Source organism: Lactuca sativa, chromosome 3 (assembly GCF_002870075.4).
Source record: "Lactuca sativa cultivar Salinas chromosome 3, Lsat_Salinas_v11, whole genome shotgun sequence".
In the NCBI taxonomy this organism is placed as follows: domain Eukaryota; kingdom Viridiplantae; phylum Streptophyta; class Magnoliopsida; order Asterales; family Asteraceae; genus Lactuca; species Lactuca sativa.
Window position 1 is genome coordinate 316538274 of NC_056625.2, and position 25725 is coordinate 316563998.

The 25725-nt window shown below is 38.5% G+C and overlaps 2 protein-coding genes across 5 annotated transcripts; both read left to right on the forward strand.

Annotated features, from left to right (window-relative positions):
* The first annotated feature begins 13657 nt into the window (after positions 1–13657).
* LOC111906372 (protein SPA1-RELATED 2) lies at positions 13658–19881 on the forward strand. 4 transcript variants are annotated; one of them, XM_023902130.3, is made up of 9 exons: positions 13665–13975; positions 14632–15483; positions 15669–15826; positions 15898–16594; positions 17416–17562; positions 17630–17947; positions 18600–18659; positions 18744–19201; positions 19665–19881. In XM_023902130.3, exons 1-8 carry the CDS (start codon positions 13718–13720, stop codon positions 18921–18923), a joined length of 2670 nt encoding a protein of 889 aa, XP_023757898.1. In that variant the 5' UTR covers positions 13665–13717; the 3' UTR covers positions 18924–19201; positions 19665–19881. The 4 variants fall into 4 exon arrangements, with proteins under 4 accessions (XP_042756390.1, XP_023757898.1, XP_023757899.1 ...); XM_023902131.3 differs by having other exon boundaries at positions 19690–19881; XM_042900455.2 differs by having other exon boundaries at positions 13799–13937.
* Positions 19882–22395: 2514 nt separating this feature from the next.
* LOC111906371 (CMP-sialic acid transporter 1) lies at positions 22396–24923 on the forward strand. Its single transcript, XM_023902129.3, has 8 exons — positions 22396–22552; positions 23202–23285; positions 23357–23571; positions 23658–23736; positions 23907–24076; positions 24158–24344; positions 24426–24503; positions 24596–24923. Exons 1-8 carry the CDS (start codon positions 22502–22504, stop codon positions 24728–24730), a joined length of 999 nt encoding a protein of 332 aa, XP_023757897.1. The 5' UTR covers positions 22396–22501; the 3' UTR covers positions 24731–24923.
* The last annotated feature ends 802 nt before the right edge of the window (positions 24924–25725 follow it).

The following is a 25725-nucleotide window of genomic DNA, read 5'->3' on the forward strand; positions in this document are numbered from 1 at the left end:
GTCCCAATTCCGTTGGCAGCTCCAAACGGTAGGCCACCCTTCCTGCCTTCGCACCTTCACGAAAAGACCCAACATACCGCCCCCCCCCCCCCCCCATTTACCCCTCTTCCTAAATCGAAACACCCCGTCAGAAATACGAAGTCGCCGACCTGAATCACATGCTCATAACGGCGTCTGCCTGCATAACTTTCCTGTTAACTCTAGACGATCACTAACTCTCTTTAATCTGCTGAGTCTGCTCTGCCAACTAAAGCACGAACTCTGAACTGCTCATCACTCTCTGTAATCGGAAATTATCCAAGGTGCACTCTGCTCCAAATCTCAACGATCACTCAACCCATAAGGGTTAGGAAACCCTGAACCACCGGATCCCCGATCCAAAGCCCACTTTGCCCATTCCGGACCAACTGAGAGATCCGTTCTCCCTCTCAGATCAACTCTCAGAAGTTCCCTCTTGCCATCGCATACACATACTGAACTAGTCCCAACACTCGCAGGTTGAAAAACCCGATTCACTAATGATATCCTCGAACATCTCCCAAGACGAACTACTAATATCCGTCCTATACCCTGATCAGACTCACACTGAGAATTCAAGATTCTCTATTCCCTTGCATCCTTTCTGAGTCTCGTCAGTCATCCCAACCCGGATGGGTTCCTACTTCACTGCCGCAAACACGATGCTCGAAACCATACTTGAAATACTCTAACCATAACTCTGCTCTGCAGCTTTCACTTTCGTGAACTTGCACCCCTTCGGGGTTACACACCTTCCTCTTTTCCTTTTTCCAAGGAACCCTCTTGGCCATAATGCCACTCCAACTGGTGCCACGGTGCTCGCCCCAAGCGACACCACCCTTTTTGCGTAACCGCTATCCACATACTCTGGTTCTCATTGCAGGGGCTCTCAATCTCATGCACTCTCTCCACTCATCAAGATCACTGCCTCAGCTAAACAAGATCACCAATCCCGGGGCCCGACCTTCCAGTGTAATCACACTGCACATACACCATCCGTAATCTCAAACTGATCCAGCAATACCAACAGAGTCTCCAGCATGACTGGACCGACTCTCATAACACATACCAGCCACTCGGGGCTATATCTCTGTGGGTCCGTACACCCAACTCTGCGAACCCTCAGGTTCGAACTCTGGGAACCTTCCGGTTCCAACTCTAGAAACATGCACAACATAAATCCCGTGGGATTAACGCAGCACAACCCATCACGTACCTCAGCATACCAATGCTCTGATCGCATAACCCCGGTTACTTACTCAAGCTTGATCCCGGCCTTCTCTCAGGCCTCCACAGTCAAATGTCCTAGGTCTGTATCCCGCCCCGCATGCCCGACACTCGCTCTCGTCGGCCTATACTCTGCGCTGACAAACACTGCTGAATCCCGGCAGCTAAGCACCTTCAGCAAAACACACCTCCTCCCTGATCAACCCACTCACAAGAATCTAGTCCTTCAATCATCCACTCCACGACTGTAGATGCTACCCGACAATCAACCTAGTGCCGCACCTCCCCTAACAACCCCCACGAACGATAACCAAAGGAATCCTCGACAATAACCCATAACCAAACCCACAATCTGCCCAAAGGATGAACACCACATCGAAAACCGCACAAGACTACTGACACTAAAACACCAATTATAACCATACCCAACCATCAGGGAACAACGAATGCCTAATGCATATATAATTATATAAGTAAGGTTTGAAGGACTTAGGACTGATAACACACTTTATTTCCTGTTCCTTGTTTGGTTGTGGACTTAGAGTACCCTGTTATTTGTCCGAGTGTCGTTTGATCCTTAGTTATATATTATGTATATATGTATAAGATATAAAAACTTTTATCTCAGTTCAATACACTTAGTCATACAAACAACTTTACTAGTAAACTATAATAGGTATAGTTTAGGAGGATACTACACATTACTTCTAGTACAATGAAACATACAAAGAGTCAGTTCACACATGAGTCAATACATACTATATGAGAAACAGAACGAATATACTATAACGAGAATCAGATAGATAATACTATAACGAGAAACAGTAGAGAATACTATAACGAGAAACAAACAAAGAATACTATAACGAGAAACAATACATACAATACACTACACTATACAAGAGAACATATTATGATGAGAAACAAAGAGAGCATACTACATACTAGACATAGAGAACATACATTACACTAGTACATACAATACATATACAAGAATACTATAACATAAATATGAACCATTGTTTCGGGGCATGGCATCACTGTCATGGCTCGTTTTGTATCCAAAGTCTCCTGGAGGGAGACCGTGAATTTGTGTATAGATCTATACTGGATTGACTATCATACACCTTGTTGTTCGCTATAGTGGGACTTGCAAGTCTACGGGTGCCAAATGTCATTTCTTCTGACATCTTTCATCGTCGTGTTATTAGTCGAAAGTATGGTGCAACCATTCCACATTATACCTTAAATAACAATTGGTTTAAGGTAGTTAGTACAACAATAGTTACTATAATACAAATGTAACAGCCCGGAATCTCAGGTATTATTAAATTATGTTTTTGGGGGTGATTTAAGAGGGGACTCGGCGAGTTGGAGCCTAGACTCGCCGAGTAGGATCGCAGACTTGGTTGTGGGTTCGCGACTGGACTCGACGAGTCCAGATATGGACTCGGCGAGTCGACGCTGTTCAGCAGAAACCCTAACCGTTCGGTTTTGGATCGTATATAACGCCTCTTAGGCCTTCATTGTCTGTCTTTTGGTCGATTGAGAAGAACCTTAATCGTTGTGGACGTCTAGAGCAGGAGAGAAAGCTATTGGAACTTGGAGGAACTTGTTAGGCAAGAAGAAGAAGAATTTGGCCAAAGGAATATCAAGGAGGATCGAGTCCTGAGGTTTGGGGGACACAGAGAGTGCGTTTTCAGGTAATACTCGGACCATTTCTGTTATTTTGATGTGTATACGAATCTAGGGCTTATGAAACCCACTTAGTGATTAGATGGGTTATTATGTTATTACCCAGACGTTTATACCCCAGTAATAAGATGTTTAGAAGTCCACAAAGTCCCATGATTGTATATCTCGGGACCATACGTAATTTAGGAAGCAGTTGCTCGTCTGCATGGCATGGACTCGCCGAGTTGTTCTTCAGACTCGGCGAGTAGCTTGAAGATTTACTGGGACTCGCCGAGTTATTCTTCAGACTCGGCGAGTGGAGTCGAGGTGGCCCCGCGATTCTTCCAGGAGTAACTCGTCGGGTCGAGGAGGATACTCGACGAGTAGATAGGGAATCTCAGAGAGTTGGAGGACGTCTAGACTCGCCGAGTCGCCATGGCACTCGCCGAGTCCGGTCGAGTTGACCGTTGACCGTTGACCAGAGTTGACCTAAGTCTGACTTCTTAGGGATAGTCACACTTAGAAGATATAAGTGTTAATGAGATATGTGATGTTATAGGGAGGTTGTAGCTCGTCGGATTGTGCACGAGTCATTTTGGGATTTGCTAGCTTTCAGCTTTTACGAGGTGAGTCTTCTCACTATACTGTACCCGGAAGGGTTTGACTGTGTGACCGGAAGGTCGGATATGATATGTGATATGTATGCTATATGTGGTAAGTTATTTTTTATATGTGCTATGTATGTTATGGGCCGGAAGGCGATGATATTATGGGCCGGAAGGCAATATGTTATGGGCCGGAAGGCGATATGTTGTGTGATGGACCGGAAGGTCGGCGTGGGTAGGACCGGAAGGTTTACCCAGCAGGGACGGAAGTCCCCTGAGACACATGGACCGGAAGGTCGGGGCCTGGAAAGGCGTATGTGCGTAAGTTGTATATTGGGGAACTCACTAAGCATTTATGCTTACAGTTGTTGTGCATGTATTTCAGGTACTAGCGAGGACCGTGGGAAGGCGCCGACGTGATCGATACACACTGAAGAATGCTTTTATGATCTTGGGATTTTGATTATTTGTATTTGACAGAATACTTAAACTATTTATGCCTTGTTATGAATGGAAATAAATATATTTTTAAAATGAAAAATTTGTTTGAAAATTTGCGTTGTTACAATTGGTATCAGAGCCTTGGTTTGAGGGATTCGGGTGCACCTTCGGGAGTAGCTGAACTCAAACCGAGGATTTGAGGAAAACTTTTTAAATAAAGGCATAAACTTTTGTAAATGGTTTCGTGGTAAGCAAGAAAGAAGCAGTGTGTACGATCAGTCAGCGCCCGAACGGTAAAGATCCCCAAAATACCTTACAATATTATATGATATGAATTGTTATGCATGCTAGAAGACTAGGTATTCATGATAGGACTAGAGTGGCCTGATTTGTGATGCCTTAGTCTAGGGAAATTTGCCTATATGAGATGCGTTGCTAGTATGCGGGTAGATAGTGCATATCAGAAGTAGAGTACTCACTATCCGGAGTTTGGGGAGGAGGACTTGGGATGAACGCTGATGCGGTGTGGTCGGTAGTATTGGGCCCGTACTACCGAGGACACCGGGTCAGTGGGAGACCCAAGTAAGAATCCCTGGATATCGGGGACTGAGTAGGGTTGCGTATCGAGTACGATTATACTCGGTGAAGTCTCTGATAGTTTTATGTTGTATTTCAGAGACATCATGGTTAGACCGCGCCACGGAGCGAGTTCGAGCGGTGTGAGTGACGAGGAGATTCGTCAGATGATTCACGAGGAGGTAGCGGCGGCGATCCGGGCTGAGATCCCGGAGATGTTTGGGTCTATTAAGACCACACTGATGGAGACGTTCGATGAGCGGTACGCCGCATTGACTGAGGCTGCAACCGCTGCAGCTACCGCAGCTGTGGCCGCTGCTAGGCCACAGGGGGGTGATTCGTTGCTGTTCCGAGAGTTCAGCAACACGAAGCCACCAGAGTTCGATGGGACGCAGGATCCGATTGCTGCGATGAGGTGGATCGCGGATATAGAGGGGTGCTTTTACACTTGTTCATGCCCGGAGCACCTGAGGGTACGGTTCGCATTGAACCAGCTCCGTCTGGGAGCGAAGGACTGGTGGAAGTTCGTGACGGCGAACTTCACTTTGGCAGAGACTACAACAGTAACATGGGAGGGGTTTACTGCCATGTTCAGAGATGAGTACGTCCCCCCGGTGGAGAGGGAACGATTGGTTCAGGAGTTCTTAACCCTCAAGCAGGGTACTGATTCTGTCGCGGTGATCACGCGGAAGTTTCATGAGAGGGCGATGTTCTGCCCCGAGCTGGTGTCCACTGATCAGGCTCGGATGAGCCGGTACTTGGGAGTGTTGAGGAGGGATATCCGGGAGTTTGTGTCAAACTCCACTTACCATACTTTTGCTGAGCTTCAGGCGAATGCCAGGAAGCGCGAGATCGAGTTGGAGACCCAGGCCAGGGAGGAGGCCGAGTCTCAGCGGGTGGACCGGCGACCGGCTCAGTTCCAGCCGGCAGCCAAGCGGGTAAAGTCCGCCGATACGCGCAAAGGAGGTTCGAAGGGCCGCACTTGCGGAAAGTGCGGCAAGGGTCATGAGGGGGCGTGTCGATCTGGTGCTTGCTACAAGTGTGGCAAGGAGGGGCACATTGCTAGGGAGTGTCCCAAGGGATTTACGGTTTGCTTTCATTGCAACCAGACAGGCCATAGGAAGGCCGAGTGCCCTCAGCTTCTTCAGGGATCTGCACCTGCTGCCGGAGCTACTGCGACTCGACCGGTGAAGGCCGAGGCCCCGAGGGCTCGGGGAAGAGCCTTTCAGCTGACTGCGGAAGAGGTCCGCGCTGCGCCCGATGTCGTGGTAGGTATGTTGTAATTCATGTATTTATTTTAAATGTCGAGATGTTATGCTTATGTTATTATATGCGTAGGTACTTTCCTTGTGAACTCTGTGTCTGCCTTAGTGTTATTTGACTCGGGTGCAAGTAGGTCCTTTGTGTCCTTAGCCTTTAGTCAGCATATCAGCGTTAGTCGTGAGTCGTTGAGTCGACCTTTGAGAGTTTCTATAGCTGACGAGAAAGTGATTTGTGCCACGGAGGTTCTTCGGGGATGTGTACTAGAGATTTTCGGGGTTGAATTCCTGATTGACCTGATTCCTATTGCGATGGGTGATGTCTGTGTCATCGTGGGCATGGACTGGTTGAGCCGATTCGGCGCTGTCATCGATTGTGAGCGTCAGTTGGTGACTATACGAGACCATAGTGGGGGAGTTCTTTCGGTGTACGGCGAGGGTACCCGTTCGGGATCAGCTTTTTGTTCGGCCGCTAGGGCGAGGTAGTGTCTACAGCAGGGCTGTAAGGGTTTTGTGGCGTATGTGATGGATACGCGGGAGGTTTCCGAGAGACCGAAATCAGTTGAGGAGGTCCCTGTGGTGCGTGAGTTCCCAGATGTTTTCCCCGAGGAGCTGCTGGGAGTACCTCCTGTGAGGCAATTAGAGTTTGGTATCGATCTGGTTCCGGGGGCCGCGCCTATTGCTAAGGTGCCTTATCGTCTTGCACCTCCAGAGATGCAAGAGTTGTCCTCGCAGCTCCAGGAGTTGCTGGGGAAGGGATTCATTCGGCCGAGCAGCTCGCCGTGGGGAGCACCTATTCTGTTCGTCAAGAAGAAGGATGGTTCACACCGGATGTGTATTGATTACCGGGAGTTGAACAAGTTGACGGTCAAGAACCGTTACCCGTTACCGAGGATCGATGATTTATTCGATCAGTTGCAGGGAGCGTCTTGGTTTTCCAAGATCGATCTGAGGTCAGGGTACCATCAGGTGAGAGTACGGGAGAGGGATGTCCAGAAGACAGCGTTTAGGACGCGATATGGGCATTATGAGTTTGTGGTGATGCCTTTCGGGCTCACCAATGCCCCGGCTGTGTTCATGGATCTCATGAATAGAGTATGCAGACCGATGTTGGATCGGTCAGTGATTGTATTTATCGACGACATTCTGGTGTATTCTAGATCTAGAGAGCAGCATGAGGAGCATTTGAAGGAGGTCCTCGAGGTATTGAGGTCGGAGAAGCTTTATGCAAAGTTCTCCAAATGTGACTTCTGGCTGCGAGAGGTCCAATTTCTAGGACATGTTGTCAATCAGAAAGGGATATTGGTCGATCCGGCCAAGGTTGAGGCGGTGATGAGTTGGGAGGTGCCGAAGTCACCTTCTGAGATCAGGAGCTTCCTTGGGTTGGCAGGGTATTATCGGAGATTCATCAAGGATTTCTCCAAGATCGCAGTGCCACTCACCAGATTGACCCGGAAGGGTGTTGCATTCTCATGGGGGCCCGAGCAGCAGACCTCCTTTGAGACACTTCGCCAGAGGTTGTGCGAAGCCTCGGTATTAGCTCTCCCAGAAAGGGATGGAAGATTTTGTGGTATATTGCGACGCATCGATTTCGGGACTGGGTGCAGTGTTGATGCAGAGGGGTCATGTGATAGCTTATGCGTCGAGGCAGCTGAAGCCTCATGAGGCGAGATACCCTACGCATGATTTAGAGTTGGGAGCAGTAGTGTTCGCTCTCAAGATTTGGCGTCACTACCTGTATGGGGTTCGATGTACGATATATACGGACCATAAGAGCTTGAAGTATTTGATGGATCAGCCCAATCTAAATATGCGTCAGAGGAGGTGGCTGGATGTGGTCAAGGATTATGATTGTGAGATCCTGTACCACCCAGGTAAGGCTAATGTGGTGGCCGACGCGTTGAGCCGCAAGGCGGAGAGCACTCCATTGCGAGATGTATGCTTGAGACTGACTGTGATGACTCCTGTATTGGATGCTATTCGTGGGGCACAGGCCGAAGCGGTGCGACCAGAAATGCGGAAGAAAGAGCGGGTTGTGGGGCTAATTTCAGAGTTCGTTCAGGATGGTCGAGGGCTTATGACATTTCAGGGCCGGATTTGGGTACCGTTCGTGGGCGGTACACGTATTACTTTGATGGAAGAGGCTCATAGATCGAAATTCTCGATCCATCCCGGTGCTACGAAGATGTATTTGGACTTGAGGAAAGAGTATTGGTGGCCCTGTATGAAGAGGGACGTCGCATGGTTCGTTGAGAGGTGCTTGACCTGTCGTAGGGTTAAGGCCGAGCACCAGAGACCGCATGGCAAGTTACAGCCATTGGAGATCCCCGAGTGGAAGTGGGAACAAATCGCTATGGATTTTATCACCAAATTGCCGAGGACTGCTAGGGGAGTTGATGCAATTTGGGTGATTGTGGATAGGTTGACGAAGAGTGCACACTTCCTTGCCATCAGTGAGAGTTCTTCAGCGGAGAAGTTGGCGGAGATATATGTGAGAGAGGTGGTATCTCGGCATGGGGTGCCGATCTCGATTGTTTCAGACCGTGATGTGCGTTTCACTTCCAGGTTCTGGAAGAAATTTCATGAGGAGCTGGGTACCAAATTGCATTTTAGTACCGCATACCATCCCCAGACAGACGGTCAGAGCGAGCGGACGATTCAGACACTGGAGGACATGCTTCGAGCGTGTGTGTTAGACTTCGGGGGTAGCTGGGATGCATATTTACCCTTAGCAGAGTTTTCCTACAACAACAGCCATCATTCGAGCATTGGTATGCCACCTTTTGAGCTGTTGTATGGTAGGAGGTGTCGGACCCCCATTTGTTGGGGAGAGGTGGGACAGAGAGTGATGGGCAGCACGGAGATCGTGCTCCAGACGACAGAGCAGATTCAGCAAGTGAGACAAAGGTTATTGACCGCCCAGAGCCGGCAGAAGAGTTATGCAGACAGGCGCCGATCCGAGCTTGAATTTCAGGTCGGCGACTTCGTTCTCCTGAAGGTCTCTCCTTGGAAAGGAGTGATTCGATTCAGGAAGAGGGGCAAGTTGGGTCCCCGGTATATTGGGCCATTTCGTGTGAGTGCAAGGATAGGCCGGGTAGCCTATCGGTTGGAGTTGCCAGCGGAGTTGGGACAGATCCACGACACCTTTCATGTGTCGCAATTGAGGAAGTGCATAGCCGATGAGTCGGCAGTGGTTCCATTAGAGGATATTCAGGTGGATGCGAGCCTGAATTATGCGGAGAGACCAGTGGCTATCAGGGATCGGAAGATCAAGGTTCTGAGGAACAAGGAGGTACCTCTGGTGTTGGTTCAATGGCAACACCGTAAGGGATCGGAAATGACTTGAGAGCCGGAACGTGAGATGCGGGAGCAGCATCCGGAACTATTTTCAGAATGAGACTTCGAGGGCGAAGTCTAATCCTAGCGGGGGAGAGTTGTAACAGCCCGGAATCTCAGGTATTATTAAATTATGTTTTTGGGGGTGATTTAAGAGGGGACTCGGCGAGTTGGAGCCTAGACTCGCCGAGTAGGATCGCAGACTTGGTCGCGGGTTCGCGACTGGACTCGACGAGTCCAGATATGGACTCGGCGAGTCGACGCTGTTCAGCAGAAACCCTAACCGTTCGGTTTTGGATCGTATATAACGCCTCTTAGGCCGTCATTGTCCGTCTTTTGGTCGATTGAGAAGAACCCTAATCGTTGTGGACGTCTAGAGCAGGAGAGAAAGCTATTGGAACTTGGAGGAACTTGTTAGGCAAGAAGAAGAAGAATTTGGCCAAAGGAATATCAAGGAGGATCGAGTCCTGAGGTTTGGGGGACACAGAGAGTGCGTTTTCAGGTAATACTCGGACCATTTCTGTTATTTTGATGTGTATACGAATCTAGGGTTTATGAAACCCACTTAGTGATTAGATGGGTTATTATGTTATTACCCAGACGTTTATACCCCAGTAATAAGATGTTTAGAAGTCCAGAAAGTCCCATGATTGTATATCTCGGGACCATACGTAATTTAGGAAGCAGTTGCTCGTCTGCATGGCATGGACTCGCCGAGTTGTTCTTCAGACTCGGCGAGTAGCTTGAAGATTTACTGGGACTCGCCGAGTTGTTCTTCAGACTCGGCGAGTGGAGTCGGGGTGGCCCTGCGATTCTTCCAGGAGTAACTCGTCGGGTCGAGGAGGATACTCGACGAGTAGATAGGGAATCTCAGAGAGTTGGAGGACGTCTAGACTCGCCGAGTCGCCATGGCACTCGCCGAGTCCGGTCGAGTTGACCGTTGACCGTTGACCAGAGTTGACCTAAGTCTGACTTCTTAGGGATAGTCACACTTAGAAGATATAAGTGTTAATGAGATATGTGATGTTATAGGGAGGTTGTAGCTCGTCGGATTGTGCACGAGTCATTTCGGGATTTGCTAGCTTTCAGCTTTTACGAGGTGAGTCTTCTCACTATACTGTACCCGGAAGGGTTTGACTGTGTGACCGGAAGGTCGGATATGATATGTGATATGTATGCTATATGTGGTAAGTTATTTGTTATATGTGCTATGTATGTTATGGGCCGGAAGGCGATGATATTATGGGCCGGAAGGCAATATGTTATGGGCCGGAAGGCGATATGTTGTGTGATGGACCGGAAGGTCGGCGTGGGTAGGACCGGAAGGTTTACCCAGCAGGGACGGAAGTCCCCTGAGACACATGGACCGGAAGGTCGAGGCCTGGAAAGGCGTATGTGCGTAAGTTGTATATTGGGGAACTCACTAAGCATTTATGCTTACAGTTGTTGTGCATGTATTTCAGGTACTAGCGAGGACCGTGGGAAGGCGCCGGCGTGATCGATACACACTGAAGAATGCTTTTATGATCTTGGGATTTTGATTATTTGTATTTGACAGAATACTTAAACTATTTATGCCTTGTTATGAATGGAAATAAATATATTTTTAAAATGAAAAATTTGTTTGAAAATTTGCGTTGTTACAACAACACTACAATATTATTATTATTTCCCCATTGCATTCACATTGTGATCTTCTCACATAAACGATAATGTAAAACTATATTTTTGGTTAATGATAGTCACACTTGGGAAAATACACACTCTTATAAGAAACAAACATACAAAACATTTGATGCCTTGGTGAAAGGCTACGTTTAGTAGAAAATATAGGATTTTCTAGGAAATACAAACATTTACTACAAACATTTACAAACTTATACATCAAACACTTACAAACATTTTCTTACAAATAATGACACTAAAATGCTTATGAACTCACCAGCTTTAAAGCTGATCAACTCTTTCAAAATAACTTGTATTCTCAGGTCATCAGTAGACAGGTACCGATGCTAGGTTTTGAGAAGATGGAGCTTGTTCAAGACTCATCTCTTATTTTGATTTACACTTTTGGTGTCTTATAAACTTCACAGAACACACTTGTATTAAATTATATTATTAATGCAATGGATGATATTGTTGCTTGTTTACTACTATGCTTTGTTGTGATATTGTACATGACGTCCTCCGCCTCTGAACGTTTCTGCCGTTCCGTATTTGGGGTGTGACAGCACGGGATCGGGATTTGAGACAAACTGCTCATTCTTAATATATATATATATATATATATATATATATATATATATATATATATATATATTACAAAGATCTAGTAAGATTGATAATGGTCTATTACTTATGTTATATTATCTTTAAACAAGTATTTTAGATATATAACTAGGATTTTACCCGTCGCGTGTTGCGGCGGCAGTAATGTATTAAAGAAGTAGTATAAAAACGTATTATATGTATATTTATGAAGCAATAATGTATTTATGAATTTAAGAAGATTTAAATTGACAAAGTATATAAAATATTATAGTTTGGGACGAAAGTCATGCCAAACAAAGATAATCAAAACTATATTATATGTGACACGCATGTAAAAATAAATAACTAGATTTTTTTTTTTAAAATTAAAAAACGTAAATTCAAATAATTACAAACGTATTATATGTGTCCTGACTTAGACATAAGAAATGTACATAAACATAAGCATGAAAAGGTAAAAAAAAGTTACGTTGAGACGTAGACAGAGTCAATTTATACCGACATGTACATAAAAAAATATTTGTTTTAAATCAACGGACTAAAGTTATAAATTTATGCTGAAACAATTTACGTCGAAACGTTGGTCACCTCTAACATACAAAAGGTTACAAAATTAGAGGGCTGATAACGGTAGGAAAATCATATTATATAAGTATTATCGGGGATAGAATAAAAGTTTAGAAAATAGAAGGGGATGAAATTGACATTTTCCAACGTTTGAATACATCGGTGAATATGATAAAAAAAATAATGGGTTGAAAATTTCATTCTATAAAGTATAAGGACGGTAGTAATATAAACATAACATGGGGTTTAAACTGCCAAAAGTAAAAGAGAAGAATGTTAAAGAATTGAAAATAGAAAATAAAAAAAGTGGAAGGGAACGGAAAGAAAAAGTAAGGCGCCGATATTCGTTTTTAGAAGATATATATTATAATTATTATTAAGAAATACTCCTATTATATCCGACCATTAGGATATGAATGTTTTTCAGAAAATAAATAAAATATTTAAATGACAAGTGTATAAATGTTAGGAGATATTTGGACCATCGGAGTGGGTGGCCAATGGTTAGCATGTGGCCCAATGATGCCAAGGAGTGGGCAGCCAATGGTCAGCATGTGGCCCAAAGTTCGTAAAAAGAGAAACGGTTCATCTTTTTGATCATTATCATTTAGCAAACGATGTGGAATCTAAGAAATTCAAAATAAAATAATATGACGTTTTGGTATATTTTCAGTAATAATAAAAATTTGCCATTATATTGGTTTTTAAAATGTAGTTTTTTTTTTTTGTTGATTAACGTATATGTGATTTTTTAAAGAAAATTGTTCCATATCACATCTATTTTTACTATAAATAAGTTTAAATTGTTTTATTTGTATTTATCATCCTTGTTAATATGTATAATTCTTTTTTTTAGAACTTCAAGATATGCGTATCATTTAAATTCAAGAGTAAATTACTGAGATCATACTGTGGTTTGGATAAAATTACATATTTGGTCCTTAATTTATTTCTATGGAAGATCTAACTTCGCAAACCTGAAGTAACCCAACGAATCTGATGCGCACCAGAAAGCTCGACATTGGAGATCGATTTCTTCACGTTCCTCACTTTGATCTCTCTTTTCTCAAGTATCACTATGCGACGGGGTTTTGATTATACACAAAATCGATTTATCACTTGGGTGTGTTTTAGGTTAGGTTTGCATCAGGTTTGCTTGAGAAATTTTTCTGGAATCGATATCTCACTCGATTTTCAACTTTTTTGAAATCGATTGTCATACAAATATAATTAGGTTAGATTTTCTTGAGGAATTTTTTTTGGAAGGTTGCAGCAGGATTGCTTCATGTTGTTTGAGGTTTGCAATAAGTTTAATTCGTTTACTTCATTCAAGATTTTTTCGAGATTTAATTTTTCTGAAATGAAAAGCTCGCATGAAGTTTGATTTCCTGGTTCATCAAATTTTCAAGTACATGTTTTGCTTTTGGTTTCATATGGTATGGTGCAGGTGGTGGTTAATAAGGTTAGTATGGTCATTTAAGGTTGATTGGGGGGCAAAAACGAAACAAAAACAAAATATGGGCGTTCTGAATGAAAAAAAAAGTTAGGATCAAACCCGTGATTTTATCCAAACTACAGGGACGATTTCAATAATTACTCTAAATTCAATTTAATATGTTTCCTATCTAAAACCAACTTGAAGACGAAGATATCCTATTGTAACCTTTTATTATCTTAGATAAATATTTATTATTGTTTATTGTTTATAAAAAGATAAAAGATATATTATAGTTTATACATGAGATGTACAATGTAGATTTCAGTGATTTAAAAAAGAACTACATGGTCAGATATTTTCTTAGATATTTTGAGACAGTGTTCTGTGTTCTTGAATATCGTGCTTTCACCATTGCTTTAATTCTCGATCAAAAACAGTTGATCCAAAAATGCAACCAAAGAAATTGCTATCGTCCTCTGCATTTTACGGGCATTTTCTTTTCTTCCTTTTCTTCCATTAATAAAGGTATGAAAGCTTCTCCAGAGGTCACTGATTCATTACAGGTAAGAAACAATATTTTTTTTTGTTAATTTCTTTCAGGTTTTTGGTTTTATCGTTTCTATCCTCTCATTGATTAGTCATTGCAATTTTGTTGTAGATTTCAGTGATTTAGCTTCTGACTTTGTAACAGTGTGTCTATTCTATTGATAATCTCATGGACATGAATGAAATCATACTACAAATTCCTTACAAACTACGATTTGTAAATATGAGAATGTAAATGTCTTCGAATTTGAAACATGGACATATTTAGTATTATTATGGGATTTTTATTCTTCACTGTGAGCTGTTGTCATTTGTCTAATAAATTTGTGAAGCTTATTGATAATTTTGTATGTAACTAATCAATATCATTAATTGTTTTTAGGGCTTCAATTCTGTTAGTTAAACTGTTTGAAAAGGAACGCAGCTAAATTCCAAACCCTAAACCAATAATCATAATGATAAGCTGCTAAGCAAACTGGCGAGTAAAATTACTTATGAAGCTCATCAATTCCAAATGTTAAATGAATATAGATCATATTCAGTTGTAGAATAGTGGTCATTGAATTGTAAATTTCAAAATGTATCTATATACTTAAATTCTTGGAATGAGTGCATCTTTTTAAGGTTTACATTCTAATTTATATGCTCTAAATTTGGTCATTATTTGTAATAGGGTCATGCTGAAAGTTCAAGTCAAACTAATACAAGACCCCTTGGTACAAGTGACATTGGACACTTTGGTGTTGAGACAAATGTGACAAATTATGACCTCATGAACCCAAACATTGCAACCACTTCAGGCACAAGGGATATTAGGCATTGTTTGTCAAGCATGCCTTTAAATCCTGAAAGTGTTAAAGCTAGGTTTAATAATGAACAAGAGAATGAAGATCTTCCTAAAGAACAACCATCTGACCAGTTAATGGATAGTAACATCAATAAGAGGTTAAAGGTATCAAGCTCAATGAACTTCTCTAATTTCCTTTTTAGGCAATCTAGAAAGGGAAAAGGGTTTTTGTGCAAAAGTTCAGAGATCTCTAATGAGCCCAATGTTGCAGAAATGACCAATAATAAAGGTTTCATGGGCAGAATGAGTTCTAATGGATCATTAAAGTTAAGTGAAATGACTCTTGATTTCCCTCAAGAAAGTGCATACAAAGGGATGAACTTGAGGAAGTGGCTAAAACTCAATTCTATACAAGTGAATAAAGCTGAGAGGCTGCAGATATATAGACAGGTTGTTCAGGTTGTCGATATGACACACTCTCAAGGAAATGCATTGCAAGATTTATGGCTTTCAAATTTCAGTTTGTTGCCATCAAATGAGATCATTTATTTTGATTCTTCAATAAATTATGAAGTAATAAATAGTTCTCAAAGTAATAGAAAACATATTCAACAAGAGAGAGAGTCATACTCTGTAACTATTGAACTTGAAAAAAAATGGTATGCTTCTCCAGAGGAGCTCTATGGAATGGAATCATTATCAGCAAATATCTACAACCTTGGTGTTCTCTTATTTGAGGTGACATGGCTATTATTCTCTTTCATTCTTATATATACACTTAGCATAGCAATATTTGTTACTTGCATTAAAAAACATTTTAAAATGTTCTGTTTCAAAGCTACTTTCTTTTATAGTTGACATTTGTTTAAGTATTTCATAATGATATTTATGATCTCACACTAATTTACCCTTTTACCCTCCAGTTACTCTCCTCATTTGCATCATTAGAGATGCATTCTGCAGCAATGTTAGATTTACAATACCGGATCCTTCCACCACGTTTCATTTCTCAAAATCCACAAGAATCTGCCTTCTGTCTTTGGCTCCTTCATCCTCACCCTTCATCTCGCCCAACAACAAGGTATTCTCTCTCTATTCCAACATTTTATCAAATCTTTCAAATTTTTTTTTTAACATATTTATCTCTATCAGGGAAATCCTACAATCTGAATTATTAAGTGGAACCAAAGAATTTTACTCCAAGAACACTTATTCTCCAATTATAGACAAGACCGAAGATTCCGATTTTGAGATTCTATTTAATTTTCTAGTTTTATTAAAGGAACAAAAGGAAAAACACGCGTTGGAGTTATATAAAAATATCCAGTTGTTAGAAACCGATATCAAGAGTTTTCATCACGTGTATTATGATTCAAAAAATATATTCGAGACAAGAATGAAGACAAACATGAGCCATCTTGAAAGTGCTTATTTCAGCAAGAGGTCCCAACTCCAACTTTGTAATTCTACCACTGCCTCTAATGACCGAAATGACCTCGACCTGTTAGGGAATCATGAAAGGTGCTGTGATGATTTTTTAAAGGGTGTATGTAAGTTTATAAGATATAGCAAGTTTGAGGAATGTGGGAATTTAAAAATCGGGAATCTTTTGAATTCTGCAAATGTGATTTGCTCTTTGAGCTTTGATCGTGATGAGAACTACATTGCTGTTGCTGGTGTCTTGAAGAAAATAAAGATTTTTGAATTTGTTTCGCTTTTAAATGATTCTGTTGATGATGTTAATTATCCTGTTGTTGAGTTGGTGAATGATTCAAAGCTTAGCTGTGTTTGTTGGAACAAGTACCTCAAGAATTATTTGGTGTCAGCTGATTATGATGGTGTGCTTCAGGTATGTGTTCTTTGCTTTATGGAAACTTTAAATTATGAAAGACTAATATAATATTTTACTCGTATGCTTTGGAAGGAATCAAATAATGTTTTGTTACGTGTTTAGTAGGCAGGAAATGGAATGGAGTTCAATAATAAAATCTGAATTTTTTTTTCAATACATTTAGTGAGGGTATTTTGGTCTTTTAATAAAAAAACGGAAGAATGGAGAATTGAATTCCTTCCAATCACCCTTAGTAATGGTGAAATCCATTAAACATGGAATTTGAAGGAATCTTCAATTGGAAGGAATGGAATATGTCAGAGGGAATTGTAATATGCCGTTCGATTGGTTAGCAAGAAATGGAATGGAATTCAATAATTTTTAGATTTTTATGTGAATCTTAATTCTTTTCTTTCTATCTATTTCAATATGTATTAACGAGGGTATTCTGGTATATTAATAATAAAAGAAAGGAAGAACGAAATTGAATTCCTTCCATTTGGAAACCAAACACACCATGGAATGGAATCTTGAATTCCAAACGCGTCAGACAGACTTCATCAAAATCCATGAATCAAACATGCCTTTTAGGGGATGTTTCTTTTTCACAAAGTGTCTGAATGGCAATCGCAATGAGACTAAATGACCATTTTACCCTTCGTCTATGAATGACAATGATGTTCGTCAGGATAAAGTGTTATACACAAAGTCTGTTTAGTTTTTGAACCAAAATAAACCATGTCAACGAGACTAACTGACCATTTTAGCCTTGGTCTATAAATGACACTGATATGTTGTTTTTTTTTTTTTTTTTATGTTACTTTTTTTCTCTCAAACAGGTGTGGGATGCATTCATTGGTCAAGGGTTATCTCATTATATAGAACACCAAAGAAGGGCATGGTGTGTTGATTTTTCTCGTGTGGACCCCACACAATTTGCCAGTGGCAGTGATGATTGTTCAGTCAAGTTATGGAGCTTAAACGATGTAATTCTCTCTCACTACTAATTTTAATCATCAAAAAGCTTTTTTAAAAAAAACATTTTTTTTACAGAAAAAATCAACATGCACAATCAGAAGTGCTGCGAATGTGTGCTGTGTACAATTCTCTCCATGTTCTTCACATCTATTGGCTTTTGGATCTGCTGATTACCAGATACACTGTTATGATCTTCGACATGTAAAGATTCCATGGTGCACGTTAGCAGGACATGAAAAGGCTGTAAGCTATGTGAAGTTTTTGGATTCCGATTCCGTTGTTTCTGCATCCACTGATAATACAGTGAAGCTTTGGGACCTGAAAAAAACCAGTTTAGAGGGGATTTCTACTGATGCTTGCTGCATGACCTACAAAGGTCACACTAACGAAAAGGTTAACACCCTTTGTGTATATTATAGCATCCTACTTTCATTTATTTCTATTACAACATTATACTTTCAGTTCTTTTCTTTTAAAGGCATTGCACTTTGTAACATCTGCCCATTTATAGCTTTGTATTTTCAACTTCTTTCTTAATAGGACATTCTACTTTTTAAAAAAAAAATCTTACTTTTAACAGTGAAATTTGATTTGTATTTTGATGGCATAAATATTGTTAGAAAGATTTTTCAAAATTACAATGTTGTAATAGGAAAAAATAGAAGTATGATGCTATAACAAACAAATCAATAGGAGGGACTAGGGAGACACACTTATGTGAAAATTTCAAGCATCTAATATGGTATTTAATAAAATATTCAAGGAAAAAATGCAAGAATTGACAACGTATTTTTACTTTTTTTTGTGTATGATAGCATCCTACTTTCATTTATATCTATTACATCATAATACTATTTTTTTTTCTTATCAAGGCATTGTGTTTTGAAAAATCTACTTTATTGTAGCATTGCATTTTCAATTTCTTTCTTATTAGGTCATTATACTTTGTAGAATCTAGCTATTATTGGGTAGATTTTTCAAAGTATTCTGTAATAGGAAAAAATATATATTCCAAATCTGACCCTTTCCTTCTCTCCTTATTCAGAACTTTGCTGGCTTATCTGTTCTTGATGGATATATAGCATGCGGTTCTGAATCCAATGAGGTATTGGAATTATTACTACTCAAACTATTACAATATAATTACATTATATCAAATTAAGGATTTTTTTATTCCTTTTCTGTTCAGGTTTATGCTTATCATAAAAGTTTCCCAATGCCAATTACTTCCTACAAGTTCGGAACCACTGATTCCATTTCCGGTGGTAACAATGGAGAGTTTGTTTCCAGTGTTTGCTGGAGGGAAAAATCAAATATGATTGTTGCTGCCAATTCAGGTGGACATATAAAGGTTCTGAAAATGTTGTGAAGGGCCTATATATGTTCACTAATTTTACAATTCTAGCCTCCCTACCTTCAAGCCTGCTGCTATAAGCAGTAATGTGGAAATGACTAGTTTGCCCTTCAACCTAAAAAAAACAATTCCATATACTCATAAACGATACTAGCAAGAAAAAGTGGTGGGAATTGGCGGCATTAATCTGGAATTGTTGCCGGAAAACCATAAACTCAGTCATACTTCCGGCAACTTCTGCCTCCTGAAAGAATTTCTGGTCAGAAACATGAAGGAAATGCCTTCGGAATCAGGTAAAGATGCTACTTTTTTTTTGTTATTGGAAATAATACAAGATAGGAGATTTATGTATTTCAGATTAAATCATATCTTCTTTTATTAATATGAGGAAATAATGTTTTTTTTTTCATGGGGCTAAATGCAATTAACCCTATTCTGTTAAACTTGAAAGGAAATCAGCAAGTTTTGATCAAATTAATCAACATCAAATATTTTCGGGGTTTGGGATGAATAGATTTTCATTTTTTACTCATTAAGACATTATACTTTGAAAAATCTACCCAATTATGTCATTTTACTTGTACAATTTTTTTTTTGCTTATCAGGACATTGTAGTTTGAATAATCTACTCAATTATGGCAGTAAAAATTGCTATATTTAGGTAGAATTTTCAAAGTATAATGTTGTAGTAGGAAGAAATAAAAGTAGGATGCTATTGTAAACATATAAATAAAAGTATGTTGTTATTTCTTGCAGTTTAACCCTTTTCTGTGAATCCCAGAAGCAAATGAGCAAGATTTGGTCAAATCTGATTAAGATTTGTTGGTCAACATCAAAGATAGTTCACAGCAAGGCAGTTAGGATAAAATGTTATAAAGATTTATTGTTTTTTGTGATTATCTTTGTTTGTAATTAAATGATTTTGATGTAAGCTTAGTATTGCCTCAAGTTCCATGATTGATGATTGATATGATTTTTTATTTGCACGTAAAAAAATTTCTAAATAAATATTGATAAAAAAGTTTGGCCTTCTACAGTTTTTGAGGTAAGATTCACCCTTTCTATGATTAGAACATAAACATGCAATAAAGTATGCAACGTTCAAATTAACAAGGAGTGGTTGTACTCATAAACATTTTCTTTTGGATAACTGATTAAATAAACAATAACTTTTTTTGTATGAGTTGATGTGGGTGAATTTGGATTGACTTGTAAACATTTTCTTGTTTGATTTTAAACTTTTTATACGACTATTGTGTTAAAAATGATTTACAAAATTATATTATTAAAATAACTTTTAGTTTTTAAATAAAACGCTTTAGAAGATTATATAACTTGACTTTAAACAAGTCGAATTTTCATCGAATTATTGTAGTTAGGTCCTGTCGAATTTACAGGTATAGACATGAATTCTGCGGATGTGAGCTTTCCATGAAAGCAACTTAATGTCCAAGGAATTGATGTGGAAAAAAAAATCTGAAGATTTGTTCCGCGTAGCTACCTTCGAGGAATGAACTCATTCCGTTGAGGCAGCTCCGCATAATGGATATTCAGGATTTTTTTCCCACATCGATTTTTCGGGGCTTATACTCATTCAACGGAGCAAAAGTTCATTCCTCGGAGGTAGCTCCGCGGAATTGTTCTTAAGATAATTTTTTTGGCACATCGATTCCTAAGAGCTTATACTCATTCTATGGAATCCATGTCTATACCTAAAAATTCGATTTTTTGTGTCTATTTTTTGGAATTCAACCCCAAAAAATGCCTATATATCCAGCAAAATCCCTAACATTATTTTGTATATATTTAAGATGTTGTTTGTTTTTTCTGAGGCAAAATATCTGCAGTCTACGGACCATATCTGTAAATCTCTGCAGTAGAAGAGGGACCAAACGTCTGCAGTCTGAAAGAAGAAGACTGTTTGTTTTTTTTATATCTGCAGCATGTTAGAATAAACTAAAATCCAATTAAACTGTTTTTTATAAAAAAAAAACTTAAAAGAGTTTTTTTTGATAGTTTTATGATTTTATTATAGATAATTAACAAATGTAGATTAACTTTTATGCATTATTGTATAAAAAGTGAAAATAAAATGGTAAGAGTTATTGTATATATTTGATAAAAACCAACAAATTTTGGTCGTAAAGTTATACATAAACATTGTAATTAGGGATAAAATAATTTAACACATAACATGAATGGAAATAAACTTTGATTTTAAATGAAAATTTTCAAAGTTTTTATTTTACCTTTTCAACCAAATCAATTAAAAACCAATCATAAATATTTTTCTCAAGAAATGAACGATCTTACATTATATAATGTTTTATAAAATTTGGCACAAAAAATATAATACAATATTATGATTTTTTTTGCATACTATATAAACAACTCCACAAATTATTATTGTAATTACATATTTATTTATAAATTTGCCACAAAGGTCATGATTGTGTAATTAAATATTTATTTATAAATATGTCACAAAGGTCATGATTGTGTTATCGAACCTTTTTTTTTTCTTTAAGTATTGTAATATTTTTTCAAATTTATTTATCATAGATAAAATTGGAATAAATCTAAGTTTAAAAAAATAAAAAAAGAAAAACAACAACAAAAATATATGTGTTTTTTAGGTTAGAAAATGTCTGAACAGGTTTGAAGATTCTGGTCCACATCTGCTCCAAAAAGAGGACACACCAACCTTTTTTAGTCTGCGGTCCTAAAAAAAGCAAACAGTCTGCAAAACCTAATGTCTGCGCGTGGTCTGCACGATGCAGAAAGAAGATGCTAAAAAGATCTGCAAACAAAAAACAAAAAACATCTGATTCTTTTTACCGACCTTGCAAGCAAATCATATTGGTTGTTATTTTTGATAAACTGTTGAAAATTAATGTTTTGATCAACTAAGATTGGTCGGTATGGGTACGCTCACCGACGTTTTTAGAGGAAAAAAAAAAACGGGTGTTATAGGATGTCGTGGTGGTCACTGGGAGCAAGGTGCATGCTTATAACGCGCAACAGGGAGACGGTGTTTGTGCCGTTATAACGTGCAAAAACGCCCCCATGAGCGTTGACCACACTTAACAACTAAGGGGTTTAGAATTGCAATTAGAAAGCCAATTATTTGATTAATGCATTTTCAAAACGCAAATAATCAAGCTTTAACAACTCCAAAACTGATTATGAGTATCGACAACTCCAAACATTGTTGCTACGTGCTATCAGACATCAAAATATCATATTTGATATAAGAAAAATAAACTTTTATAGGATCTTTATATTATCTATAGTTGTAAAAAAGAAATGTCATTTTTGACATGTAATTAAAAAACAAACTTTTATAGGATCTTTATATTATCTTTAGTTGTAAAAAAGAAAAATACCTTTAAATGTATTCTTTAAACTATTATCTCAAAATTAAAAACAGATTACAGATATAAGGTGTGTGTTTCATTTTGGTATTATTTGGTTAATTGTTAGTTTAATGGTAAAATAATAGATTTAGTTAATAGAAAAATGGTACAAGTAGCGCGTAACATACTTTCTGTCGGTATGCAAATCAACAACCGGAGAAATCGCCGGAGAATGAGATGCAGTGGTACGTCGTCGCATCGCTCCTCACAGTTCTCACCAGTTCTCAGGTACCTTTCGCTGGCTTAGAACCCTAATTTCCACTTCAAATCAATAATAACCATTTTTTTTCCATGTAATTTGCCTTTTACAGCACACTTAAATCGCATCAACGTCTGTTTTGTCATTTTGAGCGTACTGATTTTGTTTTTTCGTCATTGTTGCTTCGAGATTACTCAAATTTAGTAGAGTTTGAACTTATTATCCCTTGTTATGCGAATTCAGCTAGGTTTAAGGTTATGTGATCTCTATGTTGCGTGTTTACACTGATCAGCACTGTCGATTTGCACTCCTTTCGAGTTGCATATGAGATTTCATGCTTTATTTCTGCAATTAATATCTTCATCTTTCACCACATTGTTTTGCTGGTTTGATCCGTAGTGGTGGTGGAGCTAATCGTTGCCACAAATCTCTTGTTTCGAAATAATATGTGTTGATGATGATTTGGATCTTCGAACTTTACATCCTGATATTCTAACGAGTAATCAATATCGACCATTGCATCTGTTTTAGCAATTAGGGTTTCCTAATGTGGAGGTGTGAGAACTCCTAAGACACTGTCCACACAAAACCACTTCCATGATTTTGGATGTAGAACATTATGATGTTTAATCTTCCCAGCTACTGATTGCACACTTTCTATTTCATCAATCATGGCAGGGAATTTTGACTACATTGTCACAGAGTAATGGGGGATACAAGTATGACTATGCAACTATTCCTTTTCTTGCTGAAATCTTCAAGGTATGTGACTAAGTATAATTTAAGCGCTATTTCATGATGAAAAACCTAATTGTATTCCTTTTGAATTGCAGCTTATTGTATCCAGCATCTTCCTATGGAGAGAGTGTAAGAAATCACCTCCTCCTAGAATGACAACAGAATGGAAGAGTGTTCGATTATACCCAATCCCCTCTATTATATACCTCATCCATAACAATGTTCAATTTGCAACCCTCACATATGTTGATACATCCACATATCAAATACTTGGAAATTTGAAAATTGTCACTACAGGAATATTATTCAGGTAAGTAAGTTCCCTGATCTTTTTGTTTAATTCAATTGCACTTAATGGTGGTTATTATTAACTTATGAAATTGTTTAATTCTTTAGGCTGTTCTTGAAGAGAAAACTCTCCACATTGCAGTGGATGGCAATAGTTTTATTGGCTGTTGGAACAACCACAAGTCAGGTACTGATAATATCTATCTATCTATCTATCACCAGCATTGTGTTTGTGTTTTCTCCTTTTGTATCAATCACATGAGATAAATTCTTCTATCCAACATAAGCTTTTAGCTGATAATTAAGAGTAGATATTGATAAACTTTATTAAGGACATAATTGCTTTTGTTTATATAGGTTAAAGGATGTGGAGGAGCATCTTGTGAGTCTCTCTTCTCATCCCCAATCCAAGGGTACATGTTAGGTGTCTTATCAGCTTGTCTTTCAGCATTAGCTGGTGTTTACACTGAATTCTTAATGAAAAAAACTAACGACAGTTTATACTGGCAGAATGTTCAACTCTACACGTAAGCTTTTCATTCTTTCTTTATTTAATAATAATAAATATGTAAACATGACGATAAATGTTTTATTTAATTTTCATTCAGGTTTGGTGCAATTTTTAACATGGCAAGACTTTTTGCGGATGATTTTAGAGGAGGATTTGAGAAAGGAGCATGGTGGGAACGCCTCTTTAATGGCTACACTATTACAACATGGTTGGTGGTGTTGAATCTTGGTTCCACTGGTTTACTTGTCTCATGGCTGATGAAGTATGCTGACAACATTGTCAAGGTTTGACTTTTTGACTTCCGATTTATTTAAAACATTTGACTCTTTTCTTAATTAGTTATTGCTCAATTATATTGATTGCAGGTGTATTCCACATCAATGGCTATGCTACTCACAATGGTTTTGTCTGTCTTCCTCTTTACTTTCAAACCAACATTACAAGTAAGTAACACTCACTCTTTGACAATTTAATTTATAAATTATCAGTTAATGAAATTTTACACATTAAAACTTATATATATTTTTCTTTGTAGCTTCTTTTGGGTATTATTATCTGCATAATGTCGTTACACATGTATTTTGCACCTCCAACCACACTTGTTGACTTGCCTCTGAAGTCAACGCCTGTTGAAGTTTCAGTAGACCGAAGAACAGATACAGATTCTTGATTCATCTTCTTCTTCTTCTTCTTCTTCTTTAAAATAGACGATTATTTGGTAAGTTGATGCTAATCGTTTTTTATTTTTATTTTTTAATTTTACTCATTTGAACCATAAATATTTTTCTATTCCATCGTGTAATTGATTTTTAGTACGATATTTGATCCAAAAAAGAAAAAAGAAAGTACAACCTATTTGATTACTTTGGGGTATGCAACTATATGCATAGATATGATATGAGGTAGACACTTATTTATATTCAAATTCTAATGTTTTTGATTGATGATAGAAATGATTTGGTTTTAAAAACATGTTGTAGATTAAAGTTATATTAAAAAATGTAGATGTGGAAAATGTGTAAGTTTGTCTTAAGATTTGTTAAACATGAAACCATGACCTTTTAATTTCTCACAAGGTGTAAAATAGATCCTTTGAAAAAAAAAAGAATATCTATCAACGAACTGTGTCAACTTGTAAGTTTTAAAAGCATCATTTTTTTCTATTTAGTTTGATACTTTGATACATATGTTGTTATAATTTTATATTATATTTGGATAAAGTTATTCTGTTATTTGAATCAAATGTTTTTGTTACCTGTATATGTTATATTACCATGTGGAGTTTGCATCAATATAGCAATGAACTTTATCAAACTAGACACTTTATTTATTTATCTATACCTGTGATAGCAATCAACTAATATTTCAATTAATTTAAGTTCACGTCACTTCAGCTGATAACTTTTGGAGTTATATATAACGGTGTCAGATAATAACAAATGTTAGTGTTTTTCTTTTTGAACAACCAATTTTATTAAAGAGGAGCTAAGACCAGTAGGTAAGGGCAATGCCAAGAGGCGTTAATCCGAGTTGGTTGTCTAATAATGCCGTCATAACGGGTAGCACACCGCCCCCCTCTGATGTTATTTGATATTATGTTAAGAAATGTTATCATGGCAACGAGAAGTAACGTGATCATTAACCAATCAAAAGCCACTCTCTCTC